The sequence below is a fragment of the Pleurodeles waltl genome, chromosome 5 (assembly GCF_031143425.1).
Source record: "Pleurodeles waltl isolate 20211129_DDA chromosome 5, aPleWal1.hap1.20221129, whole genome shotgun sequence".
Taxonomy (NCBI): Eukaryota; Metazoa; Chordata; class Amphibia; order Caudata; family Salamandridae; genus Pleurodeles; species Pleurodeles waltl.
Genome location: NC_090444.1, coordinates 1552388391 through 1552408949, shown reverse-complemented (window position 1 = coordinate 1552408949; position 20559 = coordinate 1552388391). Strand labels below are relative to the sequence as shown.

General features: G+C 43.9%; 1 protein-coding gene across 1 annotated transcript in view; it reads left to right on the top strand.

Annotated features, from left to right (window-relative positions):
- The window catches only part of PXDN (peroxidasin), a 584135-nt gene that overhangs the window by 260931 nt on the left and 302645 nt on the right, over positions 1–20559 (top strand). Inside the window, exon 8 of the mRNA XM_069235854.1 lies at positions 13281–13398. Within this exon, the coding sequence (XP_069091955.1) occupies positions 13281–13398 (118 nt within the window). The remainder of the gene's footprint in view (positions 1–13280; positions 13399–20559) is intronic.

Sequence of the window (20559 nt, the reverse complement as noted above, 5' to 3'; positions counted from 1 at the left end):
TGAAGCGCTGTCGCCGATAGGCCCAAGTTGGCGATGCGGTGGGTACGGGCTCCAAGCGGCATCCACAATTCGCAGTGCAGGCATGGATGCCTGGTGACAACACTGGAGTCGATGGTGCTGGCGTCTTTGGACCGGGTCTGCGGTTCATCACGAAAGGTGTCCACAGGCCGCAGTGCAGGCAGTGGTGCCGGTGTCAGCAGGAGCGTCGTCGTCGGGGATGCCCAGGCTGCGGGGTGAGCAAGGCAGTGCCGGAGTGTGGGGCCCACAGGTCACGGTGCAAGCAGTGGCTTGGTGGCAGCATCAGATGGTGGCGGCGGTGAGACCAGGTGTGAAGCGGGGTGGTGCGGCTCTGTGCGGTGTCAGCAGGTCACGGTGGAGGCCAGTGGCATATTTGTTGGTGTTCCAATGGTTTTTCTTCTTGAATAGCACAGAACACAGAATTCCCAGTGTTGTAGGCAGATGAAACTGAAGTCTCTGGTGTCCCTGAGACTTCCAACAGGTGGCGAGCTCTACTCCAAGCCCTTGGAGAACTCTCTCAAGCAGGATACCCAGCAAAGTTCCCCCTTTGCTCTCTTTTAAGGCAGGAGCAGCAACTGCAGGGCAACCCAGCAAAGCACACACAGCAAAGGAGCAGTACTCCTCCTCCAGGTCTTCAGCTTTTCTCCTTGGCAGAGGTTCCTCTTGATCCAGAAAGTTTCTAAAAGTCTGGGGTTTTGGGTCCACTACTTATACCCCTTTCTGCCTTTGAAGTAGGTAAACTTCAAAGGAAAGTCTATGTTGTTGACAAGATCCTGCCTTGCCCAGGCTTCACCCCAGACACCTACCAGGGGGTCAGAGACTGCATTGTGTGAGGGCATGCACAGCCCCTTCAGATGTAAGTGGCCACTCCTCCCTCCACTCTAGCCCAGATGGCCCATCAGGATATGCAGGCTACACCACAGCTCCCTTTGTGTCACTCTCTAGAGGGAATTCACAACAGCCCAACTGTCAGTCTGACCCAGAAGTGGAATACACAAGCAGGCAGAGGCATAGATTAAGCAAGAAAATGCCCACTTTAGAAAAGTGGCATTTTGAAACAGACAATTTAAAAACCAACTTTAGCAAAATATGTATTTTTAAATTGTGAGTTAATAGGCCCCAAATTCCATATTTCTATCTGCTGCTTTCAAAGGGAAACTGCACTTTAAGAATATTTAAAGGCAGCCCCCATGTTAACCTATGAGAGAAATGGGCCTTGCAACAGTGAAAACTGAATTGGGCAGTATTTCACTGTTAGGACATGTAAAACAAATCAGTACATGTCCCACCTTTAACATACACTGCACACCCTGCCCATGGGGCTACCTAGGGCCTACCTTAGGGGTGCCCTGTATGTAGTAAAAGTGAAGGTTTAGACCGAGTAAGTGGGTGCAATTGCCGGGTCGAATTGGCAGTTTATAACCGCACACACAAACACCGCAGTGACAAGTCTGAGACATGTTCACAAGTCTAATCCTGTGGGTAGCACAATCATTGCTGCAGGCCCACTAGTGGCATTTTATTTACAGGCCCTGGGAACACATAGTGCTCTTTGATAGGGACTTACCAGTAGATCATATATGCCAATCATGGATAAACCAATCACCAGTACCATTTACACAGAGAGCATATGCACTTTAGCACTGGTTAGCAGTGGTAAAGTGCCCAGAGTACTAAAGCCAACAAAAACTGGTCAGCAAAAATAGGAGGAAGGAGGCAAAATATTTGGGGATGACCCTGCTAAAAGGGCTATTTCCAGCAGTCCAGCTCAATGATCTTCCCTCCTTTTCACAGGTCAGAATACCTTATCTAAAAAGGTAGTAAAGTGTGTGCAGCCTTGACAATAATATCCCTCTCCACATCTCACATGATCAATTAACATGTATGTTTACATTATACCTCTCACTTAACCATCCATATAACAACAATAAACACAGATGTAAAGGAAGTCCTCCTTCCCATTATTAAACCTGGCACCACTAAAACCCAAGAGGGTAAGTGTGCCTAGCCTTTACTGCACATAGGTTGACTTATCATCAAATGGCACACTCCATCCTGAAAAGGCTCGAAGTTATTTACAGTTTTAATCATTGGCGTTCCATGCACAGCTGGATTTCACAATGAATTAAAACATGTCAGCTTTCACCACACATTTAATAAAGTGGAATGCTCTCTGTGAAATTGATCCATTAGAGCGAGATGGACAGGTAGCACATGAATAATATAGATCCTTCCACCTCAAATCTGTCATGAACAATCATTTGCTCCTCTATAATAAATGGAAGTGGGGTCATAGGGGTCTTCCCAGGTAACTTGATGTTGCCATCATTACGTTCCTCCCCTTTAGACTATTCTCAGGCACCAAACTGGTTCTGGAATTCATTACAGCAGCGCTCGTGTGGGCCGTTAGGTGACACCGCTTGGCCTGGTGTTGGCTTCAATCCATCCCAGAAGTGGCAGAGTGGGCCCGCAAATAAGCTCCCCGCCCTGTCTGTGCTGATGTGGATTCCTTTGTTTCTGCTCTTTCATATGTGGATCCAGTGCCCCTTTCCCATTTTCTGTGATTTTCAAAACCTGCACTAATTTAAATCCAATGTGCTTTGGCACGATGTTCCCAATTAAAACTACAGGGTTCAAGCCTTGGCATGACCGTCTGAAGCAGATGTAAATGACAGAGCCCCACAAGCTATGCCTTTTGGTGTCTTGAATCGGGCACAGTTCGAAGTCATATAAAGAGTGTGCCTTCATGAGCCTGAAAGCAATATGGGATCGTAAAGTGAAACTTTACATCTATGAACATTGAAGAAAGCCACATACCTCGCCTAAGCCCCTTTCCAAATTGAGGGTGCGGACCTTCTCCTGCTCTCAAGGCTGAGGTCAGGAGAGATCCTGTTTGCAGTTAAAATAGTAAGGTAAGTCCAAGTCCAAGTCAAAGAGGCAACACAAGAAGGTGAAGAGGGACTCAACTCCATCCTGCCACTCTACTGCAAAGATACTAAAAGAACGGCATGGGTGCCACTTGTGGCCCTCCTGTTCTTTAACATGCAACCCCTGGGCTGCTGTTTACATGAATTAGCACTGACATTCAGAAGGCTGATAAATGGGCAAGTTTTTAACTGAAGTAAAAGGAAAAGAAGCAGAGATGGTGCCCTGTACCGTTTCTCTTTAAAAATGATATTGTGCAACAAACATGTACAAATATCATAAAGACTCTTCTTTAACTTGAGGAAGTTGCATCAGATTATACACCTGAATTGAAAGTCATTTATTAAAAGTGATTGTTATCAAACTTGAACTTAGAAATATTCTTGTCTATCTCACAATGGCAACAATGTCATTGGTGATCCAAGAGGCAAGTTGTCATGTGCATCTCTATGTAGTATTGGATATTATACTTGGAACAGTATTATAATTTATTAAACACAAGAGGTTTTGTACATCACACATCCTTGGTTTGATGGCATGTGTGGCTGTACATACACATGCTCTGCATACTCTTGCCATGTAGTGTTGGGTCTGGAGTGGTGCAAGTTATTTTTCTTCGAAGAAGTGTTCCGAGTCACGAGATCGAGTGACTCATCCTCTCCATGATATTCCACATCGGCATCGACTCCTTTGTTAGATTTTCTCTCTGCTGTCGGGTTCTGACGTGTGTGTCTCTGCTCTGCATTTTGACTCTCTCCATTCATATTTTTTCTCTCATCTTACCCTCTTTCGACAGTATTGCTTTTGCTTGCACTCCCTCCACCTTAGCACTCACCTAGATTTGTTGGATCAATCAGCGACCACCCACTCTTAGAGCCTATCTTCCATGCAGCACCTACGGACATTCCAGCCTAATGGAACAGACTCCCTTCCGCTTCTGCTGTTGGTGTCCCGCAATATTTTCACACACCAACCAGCATCTAGTGTGCAATCTTTGCCTCTCCCCGATCATCAGTAGGTCAACTGTTCTGCCTGAGGATCTTTCCAATCGAAGAAGACCCTTTGGGACCGACGAGTACATAGATTGAAAATGGTGCACAGGACTCCAAACGACACAGTGGACATCTTTGAGGAGGAACACCCTCAGAAGGAGCTTGTGCAGGAGGAGGAGGCTTTCTCCATTCAGGACTCTTCAGACTCCAACGTCCACTCAAACCTTGGTCCCTCCTGCCCGCCATAAGACTGTTAAAAATCCCCTTCTTGAGGTCCCTAGTCCGCCACTGCCACCAGGCCCCGGTCAGTACCAAAAAACTACTTTGAGTGCCCCGCTGTCCTGCCCGGTACCAAAACCACCTGCCAAGAGCAAGGCACCATTCCTGGCTTCGACCTTTTCATTGGACAACACGATCACCTTCGTCTGGATACGTAACCTTGGTACCGAGCCTCACACCTTCAGCCTTCATTTTGGTGCTGACCAAATCACATTGAACAAAATCTTAGGTGCCAAAACAAACTGAGCCGAGATAGTCAGAACATAGAGACTTGGGCCAGACTTCTGCTACCTTTTCTCCTGTGGAACCGATCCTGGAGAGTATGGACGCTCGTCAGCTCCGCCTCCAAATTTAATAAAATACAGGAAGTATTGTTGCTGCGCCGTCATCACCTCATAGGCCTTCTCTGCCACCTTTTTCTCCACCTCTACCTCCACCTTCTCTGCCTCCTTCTTCCCCTCCATCCCCACCTCCCTCCCCTCGTCATTCTCCTGCTTCACTAACACCAGGAGATGACATTCCTAAGGTTTTCCTTTATGTACTGAGGGGGGTTTAGGTGAGCCACAACGTGACCCAGACCTCTGGGATGCTTGTGATTCTGACCCTATCCCCTCTAAAGACCCTGACATCTACCCCACATGCCCCTTACCATCAGAGGGCACTACATTACATGAAGAAGTAGTGGCAGAAGCAGCTACCTTTCACAGTGTGGAGCTGCATAAGAGATCCTGTTGAGCAGGACTTCATCTTCGATACCCGTACTTCCACACATAGGGATAATCATTATCTCCCAATGCTCCCTGGCATTCTTCGTCATACAGACAAGATCTTTAAGGAGCTGATTCAGTCTAGGATTATTACGCCTAGAGTTGGAAAAAAGTATAAATCTGCTCCTTCTGAATCCAATACACACTAGGTATCAAGTCCCCCCGATTCAATTGTAGCTACCAGAGCTCGAAAACAAGCTTATAGGCATGCCACTGGAGACTCTCCTCCCACTGAGAAGGAGAGTAAGAAAATCAATGCTGCTGGAAAACGGGTCACTGCACTGGCTGCAAATTATTGGCATATTACCAATTCACAGGCATTGTTGGCCAGGTGCGACTGGGCCCACTGGGACGAAATAGAGGAGCTCCTCCAGTTCTTACCAGATGAGCACCGGAAGACAGGACTGCAAATAGTCGCTGAGAGGCCGGTAATCTCTAATAATTCTATTTGCTGTGCCCTGGATGCAGCAGGCACTGCTGCATGCAGCATCAACATCAGTGACTTTCTCTGAAGGCATGCTTTGCTGCTCTGGACTTAAACCACTTAAACCAGAGTTCTAGCAAGCGGTCCTTAATATGCCCTTTGACAAGGAGCATCATGTTGGGCTGCAGGTGGACACCACCCTTGAGAAGCTCAAAAAGGACACAGATTCAGCAAAAGCTATGGGTGACCTTCAATCCCCCACACAAAGGGGCACTTATCGTTGCCCGGGTTTTAGAGGCTCTTTCCAATTCTCCTCATCTGAGGCATCCACATCCCACCCCAGGCAGCCTCAAACTGCCTATTGTAGGGGCTTCTATACAGGCTTCTATAGAGGTACCACTAACAAAAAATGAGAAAAGAGTTCTACATCATGTGGCTCCTCCTTCACTGCAAAGCAGTGGCTACCTCCATCTTCCCCTTGCTCATCCAACACCTGTCTGGGGAAGACTACAACATTTTTATTCATAATGGAACAATATTACCACAGACCAATGGGTCCTTTCTGTTATCAAACATGGTGTTTGTCTGGAGCTCACCACCACTCTTCCCAAATTCCCCCCCTGCAAACACAGGCTATCTCAGGAACACCTAATCCTTCTCAAGAAGGAGGACCAATCCCTTCTTCTCAAAGGGGCCATAGAACCGGTTCCATCACAGCACCAAGGGGCAGGAGTGTACTCTCTATACTTCCTGATCCCCAAAACAGGTGCTTCTCTCAGGCCTATTCTCAACCTCAGACTGTTAAACCAATACATTCTGTCAGAACATTTTCACATGGTTACCCTTCAGGACGTTATTCCCCTTCTACAGCAAGGTGACATTATGACAGCCCTAGAACTAAAGGACGCCTACTTTCATATTCCCATTCACCCTGCACATCGAAAATACCTAAGGTTCGCCATTGCAGGCAAACACTACCAGTTCAAGGTCCTTCCTTTCGGGGTCATTACTGCTCCCGGAGTCTTTACAAAGGGTTTAGCAGTAGTCACCACTCACCTCAGGAGACAAGGCATACACGTGTTTTGTTACCTCAACGTCTAGCTCACCAAAACCAGCACCTTACGACTGTGCCAACAACACACTCAGTTGACAGTGGACCTCCTTTACACACTGGGTTTCACTCTAAACTTCTCCAAGTCCCATCTTAAACCTCTTCAGGTACAGTGTTATCTAGGGGCGCTCTTGAATGCAGAGACAGGGTTAGCAATCCCCAATCCATCTCATGTCCAGAGTTTTCAGACTCTACTCCCTTAATTTCAAGAGAATCACACTTATACAGTCAGGAACATTATGGACTGTTGGGGATGATGGCATCTTCTATCACGATCGTTCCCCATGCCATGCTTCACATGCGTCCTCTACAGCAATGTCTGTCTCCTCAGTGGTCTCAGTCACAGGGTTACCTGGAAGATCTAATGTTGTTAGATCGCCATACTCCCTGCTCTCTGCAATTGTGAAACACCACCAACCTGTTAAAGGGGTGGCCTTTTCAAGACCCTGTGCCTCAGGTTATATTGACACAGACACGTCACTGACAGGCTGGGGCGCTCACCTTCAAGACCTCACAGTACAGGGCCTCTGGGATCCCAGTCACCAGTCAATACACATCAATTACCTCGAGCTTCAAACTGTTTTTAGCCCTAAAAGCATTTCTTCATCACCTATCCCACAAGGTTGTCTTAGTCCGCACGGACAACATGATAGCCATGTACTATTTGCAGAAACAGTGGTGACATGGTTCACAACTCTCTCAAACAATATGGAAGTGGGCTGTCCATCACTACATTCACCTGGTACCAGAGTATCTCCTGGGGACAGATTACAACTTTGCAGATCTTCTGAGCAGGATGCTGCAACACGTCCACAAGTGGAAAGCTACCCCCACATCCTTCAACCATACTTTGCAAAGTGGGTAACTCCTCAGCTAGACCTTTTTCACCACAGCAGAAAATGCCCAAGCTTCGCCTCCAGCTATCCACACCCTCTATCCAAGGGCAACACTCTGTGAATGAACTGGTCAGGGATATTAGCTTACGCGTTTCCACCTCTCCCTCTCATTCCATTTCTTGTCCGGCGGATCAGGCAAACTTCTCTCAACATTATCTTTGTAGCTCCAACTTGGGTGTGTCAGCCATGGTTCACTTCTAGACCTCTCATTAGTCCCCTGCGCGAAACTCCCCAACAGGCCAGACCTTCTCACTCAAAATCAATGACAAATCAGACATCCAGAGGGCTAGTCACTTAACCTTGCAATATGACTCCTGAGGTCATAGAGTTTGGTTGCTTAGGATTCCCTGCGGAATGCATGGACATTCTCAGGGAAGCCTGAAGACCCACAACTAGTGCCTGTTACGCTGCAAAATGGAAACTACTGCTACGGTTGCTACTGTCAACCTAAACATGTTGACCCCATGAAAACTACTGTTAAGAGATTGTTATTTTCTCCATTTACAAAAAGCAAATCTAGCATATACTTCCGTTTGCCTACATCTTGTAGCTACAGCTCTCTATCTTCAGAACTGACAGCATATTTCTTTGTTTAAAATCTCAGTCATTAAGGCTTTCATAGAAGGCCTTAAATGGGTCATTCTACCTAGTGTTCCCCCTGCACCACAGTGGAACCTTAACATTGTGCTTACCAGATTCATGGGTCCACCTTTTAAACCACTCCATTTGTGTCTTCTTCAATTACTTTCTTGGATGGTAGCTACCTTAGTTGCCCTCACATCACTCAGGCGTGTCAGTGAGCACCAGGGACTAACATGGAAGAACCTTTCTTCCTAGTTCATTGGGATAAGGTAGTCCTTCGCACTAACCCGAAGTTCCTACCTAAAGTGGTCTCTCAGTTTCACATAAACCAGTCCATTGAACTACCCAACTTCCTTACCCAAATTCACTCTGTTGCAGAAAGAGCGCTCCACACTCTAGACGTAAAAAAAAACACTCATGTTTTACATTGACAGAAAGAGAGTTTAGGGAAACTAAACTGCTCTTTGTAGCTTTTTCACTACCTTAAGAAGGCAGTCCAATATCCAAAACTGGCATAGCTAGATGGATAGTTAAATGTATACAAACTTATCATACTACAGCAAAGAGACCGTTACCTGTTACCCCTAGAACACATTCTACTAGAAATAAAGGTGCTATTGTGGCTTTTTTTGGAAACATCCATATAGCTGACATTTGTAAGGCATGGTAGGCAACATACACATTCCCAAAACACTACTGTGTGGATGTGCTAGCAGGCGAGCACTTTTCCAATCTTCTGCAACTCCTTCAGGCTAGCCACCATTTTTATAGAGGGACTGCTTTACAGTCTACGCAGAGCATGTGTATCGCCAGCCACACACTGCATCGAACGGATTATGTTACTGTTTGTGGCATGTAGTGCTGTAGATTCACATGCGCCCTCCTCACCTGTGGCCGTTGCAGTTACTATACCCTTGTATAGATACATGTTTATACATTGCATGGACATCTTTTCCCTACTCTTTCCTTTCTTCCACTTCTTTCTAACCTGCATGTGGGAAAACAGTCTAACAAAGCAGTTGATGCCCGTGAGCAATATCACAGAAAGGCGGAGTCACTCAAATTTTGTGACTTGGAACACTTCTTCGAAGAAAAACTTCTTGTACCATTCTGGACCCAACACTAGATGGCAGGAGTATGCAGAGCAGTACATGCCACAAACATGCTTACAGGGTAAGTAACATAATCCTTTTCTAACATGCTTTTGTATATGGTAATGAAGAAAAAGGAGGCAAAGTGAAAATAACATTTGTGCCGGATCACACAAATCTGTGAAGTGGGAAAGTCAGGATTGATCTAAGGTTTTCTGATTTCACATTTTGCAGTCCAGGTGCTAGACACTGATGAGCTTCTGGTCTTAACCTTACTGTTGACCACCGGTGAACAGACAGGTGGCCAGACGCCATAGACCAGCACCAGGGGACCATGATATTTTTATGCAGCATCCTTCTCCAGAGTGTCTAATGATTCAGGCTTTCCACAGCAAGCTGAACCCCAGTTCTCACTCTGAGCCCCCGGACAGGGAATCTGAGAGGTCTGAGGCACTCGGAAAATTAGTGTTCTTTTCTGCTTGCCTTGAGGTCAGTAAATTCACCTTGCCTACTGGGCCGATATATGCATACCCTCTGGGTCTGGACATAGCCAGCAAGATTTTGCTGGTGGTTCCAAAAGAATTTAGGGACTCCCTGGCTAAAACCACTCAGGATAGTCAGGATGTGCCAAATACATTATTTGATTGATTACTTGGGGCGAGCAGTCGGCTACTGAGTGGAGGTCCAACGCAGTGCTTGGAAGTGCTGCATGGGGTTTTCAGGAGATATTCAGGCATTCCTTATGAATAAGCCTATTGATGAATCATGCCTTTTGGTGAAAAAGATGACCCCGCCTTAGAATGTTTTAAGGAAAGCTGAACTACGGCATGCTTGCTGTGTCGCTCTGCTCCTGCAAGACAATTTTCTCGACAGTTTTACCCTTTGGATGGCTACTGAACAGGGGTCACAGATGTTATTTGCAGTTCAGAGTGGACTAGGAGCATTGTCAATTTACCGTACTCCCCTTCAGCATCAGCAGCACTCCTTAGGTGTTCATGAAAGTGATGGCAATAGTTTCTGCCCATCTTCAGAGGTTCTGACTACCAGTTTTCCCTTATCTTGACGACTGGCTGCATAAGGTGGGCTTGCCACAGTCAGTCTGGTACCACCTCCAGATGATGCCAAATGTCTTCAATTTGTAGGGTTTCTCAATCAATGTGCCAATGTTGCCCCAGACTCCTTCACAGAGACTTCTGTTCATAGGAGCTGTCTTGGATACAGCACAGTTCAGAGACTTTCCTCCATTGTCACAGACATTTGAACTCTGATCCCATTGTTAAAACCTCAATCCTTGGTCTCAGTATGAGCAGTTCTGAGTTTTCTTTGTTTGTTAGCCTCCTGCATGTCGATCACACAGGCGGCATACATGGGTTGTGCTGTAGAATTCGAAGGCTCAGTGGGCCCAACACCAAAGAAACCTTTTGTTCCATCTGTTTCAGAGGAGACTGCAAAGGGTCTACAGAGGTAGCTGCTCGACCACAAATGGATTTGGGGCAGACCCCTCACTCTGCCCCACCAACAGCTGATGGTGCTGACTAGTCTGGCAATGCTGGGTTGGGGGGAAATCAGGGTGAGGTGAAGATAAGAGGACTTTGGTCTCCGACGAAAGCTGACATCAATATTAGTCTATTAGAGTTGTGAACTGTTTATCTGGCACCAAAGGCCTTCCTGCCATCCATCATTTGGAGGCTGCTGCAGGTTCTTACTGACAACACCACTGACATGTACTACAATAAATAAGCCAGAGGGGGGTCCTGGGTTGTTTGTTGAGATGCTGCACCTCTAGAGCTTCCTGGCCCGTTATAGCAGTTTTCGTATCGTGAACAGGTGTTGTATCGTGGTGTGATCTTTAAACACCATGGTGGATGGGCTCAGCTGACTGCCTCTGGCAGATTATGAATAGCTGTTGCGCCCCTAGGTGGCACAGGGTAGCTTCCGACACTGTGGATATTCTTAATTATATATTTTCCCCACAGTTGACACTACACATTGGAGTTCCTAAGAGAGTGCTGGCTAGGGGATGTATTCCGGCTACAGTGGAGCATGGGACTCCTGTACACTTTTCCTTCTCTGGCTATCCTGCCCTGAATTCTGTAAAAAATCTGATCCTGGTAGTAGGACATCTGTTCTCCAATTAAGCTACATCTTCAGGAGGAAGTTCTGTTGCAGCCACAGGGCAGGGGTCTGCAGCAGAACATGGACAATCTACATTTCCATGCATGGAGATTTAGCAGCTGTAGTTGATTCCATTCAGGGTACTTCCCGGAGGTTGTGGATGCCATCCTTACTGCCAGGCATCCTTCTATAAAGTCCCTTTTACGTTTGATGCTGGGGCAAATATGTGGTCTGGTTTGTAGTCATCAACACAGTGTTTGTTGTATCATCTGTCTTTGTGTCAGCAGGGTCTTGCAGTAGCCACTATTAAAGGTTATTTGTCGGTCCTTTCGACCTTTTTGTGACTGGCAGACCAATCATCTTAGTTTAAATTACCTGTTATGATGTGTTTTATTTTTGACGTATGTGTTCCCTCCCAAACCTTTTCTGATGCTACAGAGGGACCTTAACTTGGTCCTGATGTTCCTTATCTGCACCCCGTTTAGGCTGATGCATAGCTGCTCATTGAGTCTTCTGACTCTCGAGGCTGTGTTCTTCATTGTGATCACTTGAGCTCCTCGTGGGAGTGAACTCTAGCAATTGTCTGGGAAACCCCTCACACCACCTTTTTTTCTCTGTGAGACTGGTGCTGACGACCCATGTGTCCTCCTTGCAGAAAGTCATGACTCTTCACTTTGGACAATCCATCAGTCTTTAAGTGGCTCTTGCCCTGCTTCACCCTTCAAAAGAGGAGGAGAGGTTCTATCAGTTGGACTCCAAGAGAGCTTTAAGCTTTTACATCTATTGTACCGCTTAGGTATCTATTCTAAAGGTGAGGAACCTGCGGTTAGAAATATCAGTCAGAAGAACAAGTTTCCTACCTTTGCTAACTCTTTCTGGTGGACACTCCCTCCTCCTCCTGTTGTGGAGTGGCCTAAAAAGGTCCCAGTTTAGAGATCTGCACACTTGTACTGACAACTGTTTTTGTGCTTCGTGTCAGAGGGCGCAGAAAGTGTCAAGCAAGAAACTGATGTTGGTACGCAACATCAGTTTCTGCTCTGCACATGCAGGGGGGAATAAAGTCGACATGGAGCTGCGTGGCACCATATAGCGGCACCTAACAGCAATACAGTGAAAATTTCCAGATCCAGTGGGGTGCCTTGGTTTATTCTAAAAGTAAGGAATGCCTGTTTAGATATGTCCTCCGGAAAAAAAACGTTACTGAAGGTAAGTAACCTGTTCTTTACAAACATACCGAAGGCTGAATTCCCGAATGATTTCAATCCAAAATATTGTTAAGTTATACAGATCTGTAGAGCGTACTATCACGCAAGAGGTTATTATGCCATGAAGTTCCACAGCTGTACAACACTTGCTATATTCGGCTTATCACTATCAGGCTCAACGTACGTTTCAAACAACCACCCTGATAATATTACTGTACTCTGAAATCTTGCCACGTCAGATGTCAGAACAATGCTGCATCTCTGAAAAGTGAGCAAAGGTTCCCATATTAGATTTTGCTCAACTAGTCTTCTCAGATCGTTGCAGCTTGTTAGTACCTCCGCATTATATGGTCGCAGATCCATGCTAAAATGGTTCCTCCTGTCCCGACGCACATAATTTACTATTTAAGGTTACTGAAAAGTCATTCAAGTGTGTAAGTCGCTCCAGGTGAGCCAGGCCATGATCATGCAAAAGGAGAGAGGTTAGTGGAGCTCTATAAAATCAACGAAGTGTGACGCTGTTTCGTAAATATATAATTGAACATTAGTTCAGGCACTGGTGGAACCGATGAGTTTGTAAGTGTTTTCTAAAGTATGGATGTACTGTGTTATTGTTCAAAGTGAAAGATAATGTTGAATAAAATAGGAAATAAATGCTTGCCAAATGATGTAACAGGCAACTTGCTCTCAATCAGCTATGGCCTATGGTAGGACATTTCATAGTTAACATTTTTCTATGCATCAAATTGCTCCCTTTTCTTTTAAAGCTTTTTGCGTGTAACTGAATGTCTTTGCTTAACGTTTACTAACGCCATTTGCATTTCTATGATCTGTCAGCCACTGTAAAAGTAGAATATTTCTCTTTGTGGTTATAGAAAGGCCTAGGATTACCTCAGAGCCTCAAGATGTGGATGTGACCTTTGGAAATACAGTATACTTCACTTGCAGAGCAGAAGGCAATCCGAAACCCGAAATAATCTGGCTTCGAAACAAGTTAGTTCCTTATGATAAGTGCACAAACCATGTTGTTAGTACAATTTCCTTAACTTCAGCGTGACTAGTTGGCAATAGGAGTAAATACTGTTAAAGTGTTAACGTTTTGGTAATTTTATGTTACTTTGTTATGCTGGTCAGATATGGTTCTTTCTTTACGGATTGGTTAGTTTGACCACTGAATTAGCTACGGTAGTGTCGCACATCAAAGTTTGAAGCAACTTTGATTTTCCCATTACAGTCTAAATAGACTGCACTCTGATGGCAGGAAACAATGGTGATATGTTTAGGAGTGTTCTTGTCATGTCGGTTAAATCTGGACCTTGGCTTGGGATATAAGGAATCACATATTATTGCAATCAAAGTCAAGAGCGTGGGGTTTGACAAAGTAGTGGAGTGAACAGCCATACCCGTCTCTCTCCAACCAAAAAAAGGTACATCCATGAGACCTGAATTTGATCATGTCAGTCTACCTGTTTCCGTAATAGAAAGCCATTTTGGTTCACACTTAGTGGCATGCTATATTATAGAGACCTTTCCAAATATATTACTAAGTCTTATCTTGAATGGGCTTAAACACTTCACGAGAGCTCTGATACATTGCTTAGATGTGGGAAACAATTCTAATTAAATACATTTCATAAAGGTGCCCCTGATAAGAGTAAAGAATTCAGTAAATTGTATGAGATACTTATTCACTCTACATCCTATACATAGCGTGTTTGGGCAATATGATGTAACTCATGGAGGTCTGTGGCCTCCATCATGACTGAACAATTATTACACTACAAACACTCAGGAGGAAACACCAATAAAATATATATTTAATGTCAAAAGATGTAAAGGTACTGTTGAAACCAGTGATCCAAGTATGCAATTATGAGTTACTTCATCAAGAGGTATTGTCTGCTGCTGCATGGGTCCTCCCGCCCCCTGCATCATATTCATCTCTGTGTATGTGGTGCTATTTGTGCTCGTCCTTGTACCCAGCAGATGCCAAGATCGCATGTCTCCTCCAGGTCACAAAGGCTGAGCAGCATACTTCTGGTATCATCAAATGTATGACATGAACATTTACATGCAAAATTCTGAAGGCAATGTGCTCAAACATTGTGAGGATATGCAGAATAAATGTAATTGCTGATCGCTTCCCTGAGCTGGCCTCCTGCATAGACAATGGGCAGGTCCCCAAGACTAACACAAGTCAAAGCTAGGCATTTAATATGTTAAACGCTGAGCAGTCCGATAATGTGAACCTGTGGTGCAAAAATTGATGACATGTTGGGCAAAATAACTTGACCAAAACAGAAAATAAAATGATTTTTGTGAAATTGGCAACAATTTAGTTCCATTATTGAAAACATATTTTACATCACTGTTATCAGTCCACCTAGAACAACTAGTGGAAGATGGGGAAAGGACGATCAAGCAATATTATCTAGGCCCACATACCTCTCACCATCACCTGAAGTCCTTTGCTATGTAATGTTATTTTGTTGACATAGCTCCTGAAGCATTTGCTGTGGATCTTCAGGTATAATAACCCATAGACCCAATGGATTGTCCAACAGAATGCTTCCATGAAAAAAATGGTATATATTTTCTTTTGAAGCTGGGCCAGTTTGCTTTTATTAGAGATCCCCAGAAAGTTTGACCAATGTGTCCTGAATGTATGTTGGTAACCTAATTTGATTTCTTGGCCCTTGCTACATTATCCATTATGGAGAATGCGAATTGTAAGCACATAATAGCCTCCTGTTTGTTGTGTGGGTAAAGGCGTTTCAAAGTAAAGCAAGATTATCCTTGACACTGCCCTGGGTACAGTTATAAGTACGTTAATTTTAACTACACCTGCAGTAGACTTTCAGATGGTCCTAGTATTTTAGTTTGCTACAGCCTTAGCCACACTTTACTACACCTTTTGCACCTCCTCCTTTTTGGATCCATTAAGGGCGAACATATTTTCATGCATGTGCCTATACATCTTTACCAGGAATTCTGTCACCATTCTCCAGTTATGCCAAAAGATTTACTCCTTAGATTATATCCGGAGCTTCAGAGTCCAGTACAGTCCAGTCTCTAGTTTTGGATATAAATTAAATGGAAAGGAATGATTATAATGCATAATAATCTGTTTTTTTGACAGATAAACAGAAATTTAGAAAGGTTTTTGAAAGAAACATTGTTAGTTACAATATCGTTTGAGGAGTTCTCTGTTAGAGCCGCTTTCACAAATACATAGAGACTATGGATAATTCCCAAAAGAGATTTTAAGAACAGTATGGAGGGATTTTAGAAGCTGTCCTCTCGATATGAGGCCAATCATGTTGTCTCTTATATGACCCAGAATTTTAGGCTTTTAGACAAATAGATCAAGTGAATTACATCCCCACTATTGAGATATCTATGCACATGTTCACTTCTACATAAGGCTAACTCATGCATTCGTTCTTGGTTGCTAAGTATATTCAATGCAAATACATTGATAATAAAAACAACTTCTATTTTGGCGCGAAAAAATTGCACTAGGGTGATAAAAAGAAATACATTTAAAACAATAGTTTCCCTATATTTTTCCAGTGTGGGTATTTAGGGATCCACAAATTACAGTGTTGGTTGCAGTACGTCTATGGTAGGCTGAAATTGTCTAAACATTAAAAGGATTTTATTGAATAGATTTTTGTAATTTTAATTAACAAACTCTCCTTGCTTTGTTAGCTTTGGCTGTAGTATTAAGGCTAACATAGTTTCAATTCGTTTTGGCACGTGATCTACTGAAAATGATCTCTGAATTTGCTTGTTTTGTAAAATTCGACCTTCGCACTCGTGATACAGAATTCAGATCTGCTTGAACATGCTTCGGGTTGGCACATGTCCATTGGGCGTACTCAGACTGAAATTCGAAGATAGTTTAGTTTGTACAATAAACATACACTTGAGTCACTTTCGCCCTTTGTTCTACTGTGTCCACTTGAAACCTTGCACAAGATTTTGCTGAGGCAGATATTTTAAGATTAAAGAGTGTAAAACTGGGATTACCTCATCTCCCTCCATGACAGTTTCCCACCAAACCCGTGGTCTGAGATGTCACATTATGCCCGAGGTTTGTAATACCAGTGCATTAAGTCCCTTATATCTGTGTGATCCTCCCCCCACCCCACTTAACTGTCCAAAAGAAACAACACTGCAATCATGCAAGGCCTATAAATGCGTTAATGTACTTGCTTTCTGCTCCCATTCACGAAAGATGTGTTCTTTCCGTTCCAGGTATAAAAAATAATAACCAGATAACTAATGTTTTCTCTCAGGCCCGTCAAAACACTTTCCCTCCATTCAAGTATCTTTAATTCACTTTAAAATGTATTCTTTTTTTAGTCTTAATGTAAATTTTAGCATGAAAAGAAAAAAAGTAAAACCATAAGATAAAATGTAAATAATCGGTATTCACTAATAAAATAAAATACGTATGTGTCAGTACGTAATTAATGTACTTCTATACAAATAACTGGCGCTTGGTCCCTTGTTACAAAGGTTAAAACATTGGGCACTCCAGACAACACGACAGTGATGGAAGCGGGTACCGACTTGATTCTAGTACGTGTAACATAGTTCATTTACACCAGGGCTCGCGCTAGCTGACTAAGCATGCGTTGTACTTTTTTTGGCCGAATCTTCAAAACAGGACACTGAACAGCAGTAATTACGATTTAGCACTGACTCAGCAAAGTAGAATTTCAGTCCATGACCGTTTCCCCATTAGGCAGTAGCTAAACGTTTTTTCTTCCGGGGCCACATAAACCCATCTGGAAATGCACGTTTGCTCATCAATTTTCAAGTCACCATACTCAGGGCTAGATTGGAGTATAAGTAATCCTGTACTTTCAAAGTCGTGTATCTGTCAGATATTGTCAAATTCTTCCTTAACAGCGTGAAAAGGGGCTTAATTTGAGATGGTGGGTGCAGGCAGGGTCTACTGGCTTTCATTTTTGGGGACTGGCACGTATTTGCCCTCATCTGTTTTTGACCCAGAGCAAGCGAGAGAAAAACACAAAAGGTGGAAAGGAGAGAGAAAGATAAAAACACTGTGACAAAAAGAAAAAACATAGATGAAAAATAAAACCTGCAAGAGTTAAATAAAGGGTCAAGGAGTGTATAATGGTGGAAGAAAGAGGCATAAGATGGCATCAAGACTATGCAGCCTCGGTAGTCAGCTATCTCGACATTCTTAAGCATCAGCTGCAGACTTTAGAGAAAATCCTTGAACACCGCCACTTATTTCACAAATAAAGCTCAGGGTGTTGCAATCTTCTGTGACCGCTTTTCTAATATGCATTGCTTTTAGTTGTCATTATAGACCGATATCACTGCATACATCATTCAGAAAGTATTTCCAAAGCATCAAAAACATACGGGTCCAGAAGTGGTATATGATGCCTAAACAGGGTTCCAGAGTGGTGCCACTTACAGTCTGGTGAAATTGCTTAAAGCCCCATGCAAAGGACATAATTTGTGATTTTGCACAATTCAGTTGTAAGTGGTTGTTGTTTTAATAATTCCCTCTAAAATGTTCAAAAGTGTTGGAAACATGCTTGAATCTGGTCTATCAAGATTAAACTGTCGGCATACAGCAGAACCGGTCTGTGCTCCCAGTTCACTAGTTGGAATTAGTTACTGGGGAGATAAGCTACATATTAATCTAGTAAGCAATCTTGAAATAAGTAATTGGATTTGAGGATCATTTTAGGCCATCTAATACTCCAGCCTTAACTGACCCTTTCCCATAACTAGCAGGAAATGAGGATGAGGGCTGCAAAGTAGTCTTTGGAGCAGCAGTATAATTTATTTACCTTCAACCAGGCGTCGTACACCAGAGTATGAATGGTCATCCGATTATCCACTGCACTAGCCATATCCCTGAATCCTACCTTTTGTGTTGCTAGTGGGATTTTCATAGCTTAGTATCGATAGATGATTTTTTGCAAAATGTTTTCCTTCAAAATCTAGATATGGATCATTGTTCTTCCCTGCTAAGAGGCTGGGAGGCCTGTGTGAACTATTTGCTTAAAAGCGCCTGAGTTTTTGATGAGTTTGTGGATAAAATAAGATATGTAATCAGGCCAAAGTATTCCCATCCCCTCTCAGAAAAGTCACCAGACAGGGAGCAATATCCTAAAAACACAAAAAGCACCAAGGCAAGAAGAATCATCCTCGACCTTGAAGAAATAGCGCCTTCATGGTGTTCTCAGGGACAAGGTTACTAGTGCTAATTCTACTGCTAAAAAATATATAGCTGAAATTACAAACTACAATGACTGATCCCACACAGGTCAAGGCCTTCCAGAATGCCGTGCTATATATTTTATAATGGGTCACTCTGGGGCATTCCCAAACGATAAAGCCTGCCTCTGCAAGCTTGTCAGTTTCAGCAGATTTCACCATGATGTCACCCAAATCGGTGCCACAATCAGCTTCAGTCTTCCAGTGAAGCCAGGCCCCTCTAAGGTGCTGACTGACCCCTTTGTGGTCAGTACTGTCTTTAACTCCAAAACTGCTGCCACCCTGAGAGCCGATTTTGGTGGCACTTTCATCACTCTTGAGGTCAGTGGATATTATCCAGGCAGCAAAAGGAAACTTATGTTTTTTATGACAAGTCTTCGGCACAGTAACATTCCAGGACCCACAGATTAGCACGCATGGGAGAAGGTCATGGGGTCCAACTCAGAGACCCTAATCATGCCAAAGGTTATGGTGGTACTATGGTGATGATTTGGAGGCAGAAAACCTTCTACCCTCTTACAACACAGATGCTGGCCACTCTTTAGACAAATCATTAGTGGCCTGAATACGTCTTCACAAAAGGTTATTCCTTACCCTGGTTCAACCTCCTTTAGAAGAATTCTTTGTGTTCACTACAATGGTATGAAAGGCAGCAGAAGTGCTAGAACTTGCCTGCTGCTGAGGCCAAATCTAACATTTTGACAAATCTTTCAACTGTAGTCTGCAGATTTGAAGCCTCTGCTACCTTTAACTGAATTGCTCAAGGAGCTCATTCAGGTTGCTTGAGAAAAATTCCTTAGGGCTCCAGCCGTCCACAGGCAAGTTGCTAGGTGGCTCAGACCTGAACCTTGTGACTCTAAATTGCTGTCCTCATACCACCCATTAAGCCTATTACATGCCCAATCTTCCTTTAAGAAGCTGAACCATAACATATTTTCTCTGTCTCATCTAGACCGTAAGTCTAAGAGACTGGATTCTTTACTTCTGTCATCCTTGCCTTTTATATTGAAAACACCTTATGACTTCTAGGCCACTTTGCCCACCACTTGTGGGCGCTGCTAAAACTGGACATTAGTAGTTTGTGGCCACCTGGAAAAACGTTTTTGGGTTTAGGCAATTATGGTTTGGACAATTCCTAACCTAATTTCTTTACAAATTTGAGCTCAATCGATGGGCACAGTCACCACCCTGTCATCGCGCCTGGATGCATTCCACTGGCTTATCAGATGTTGCTCATGAAACTTAGATCACAATGATGAGTTGTGGTGCACTGAAGATGCTCTCTCACTAACACAGGAGACCCTGCATTCTCCCATTAGGCATCTAAGTACGCAACTATATGGATTTCTGACCTCTGCTGTGAAGGAGCTATCACTTTGATGAATACTCATGGAGCAGTGGCCAGACTACATGGCAGAACCTCAAACTGCTACTGCTGTGAACCTCAGGAAGTGCCTGTGGGTGGGGCAGATCTATAGATGAGGTCCATTGACACCAGTCAGTCCTTCACATTGAGGGCCAGCAAGACCTGGCTCAGGGATAGCATCTTGAGCTTGGTGTGCTGAATTTAAAGGTTCAAGAAGCAAAGGGCTAGGCTGCGTCTCAGACTGCCATCCTTCTTGTGATAAAGAACTAAAGAGAATAGAATCCTTTGCCCCTCTTCTTCACGAGCATTTCAATAGCCTTTGGTTGAGCAGACCAAAACCTTACGCCCCAAACACTTTAGGCTCATGCTGGAGAGTACGTTCTGGTTGAAGGGGGGTGGTCCAGATGGGAAAAGATAAAGGGTAGGGTATATTAGTTATGGAGTAGCTGAATGACCCAGCAATCCATTGTAATTGAGTACCAACCATTGGAGAAACTTGAGAACACCACCTACCAGAC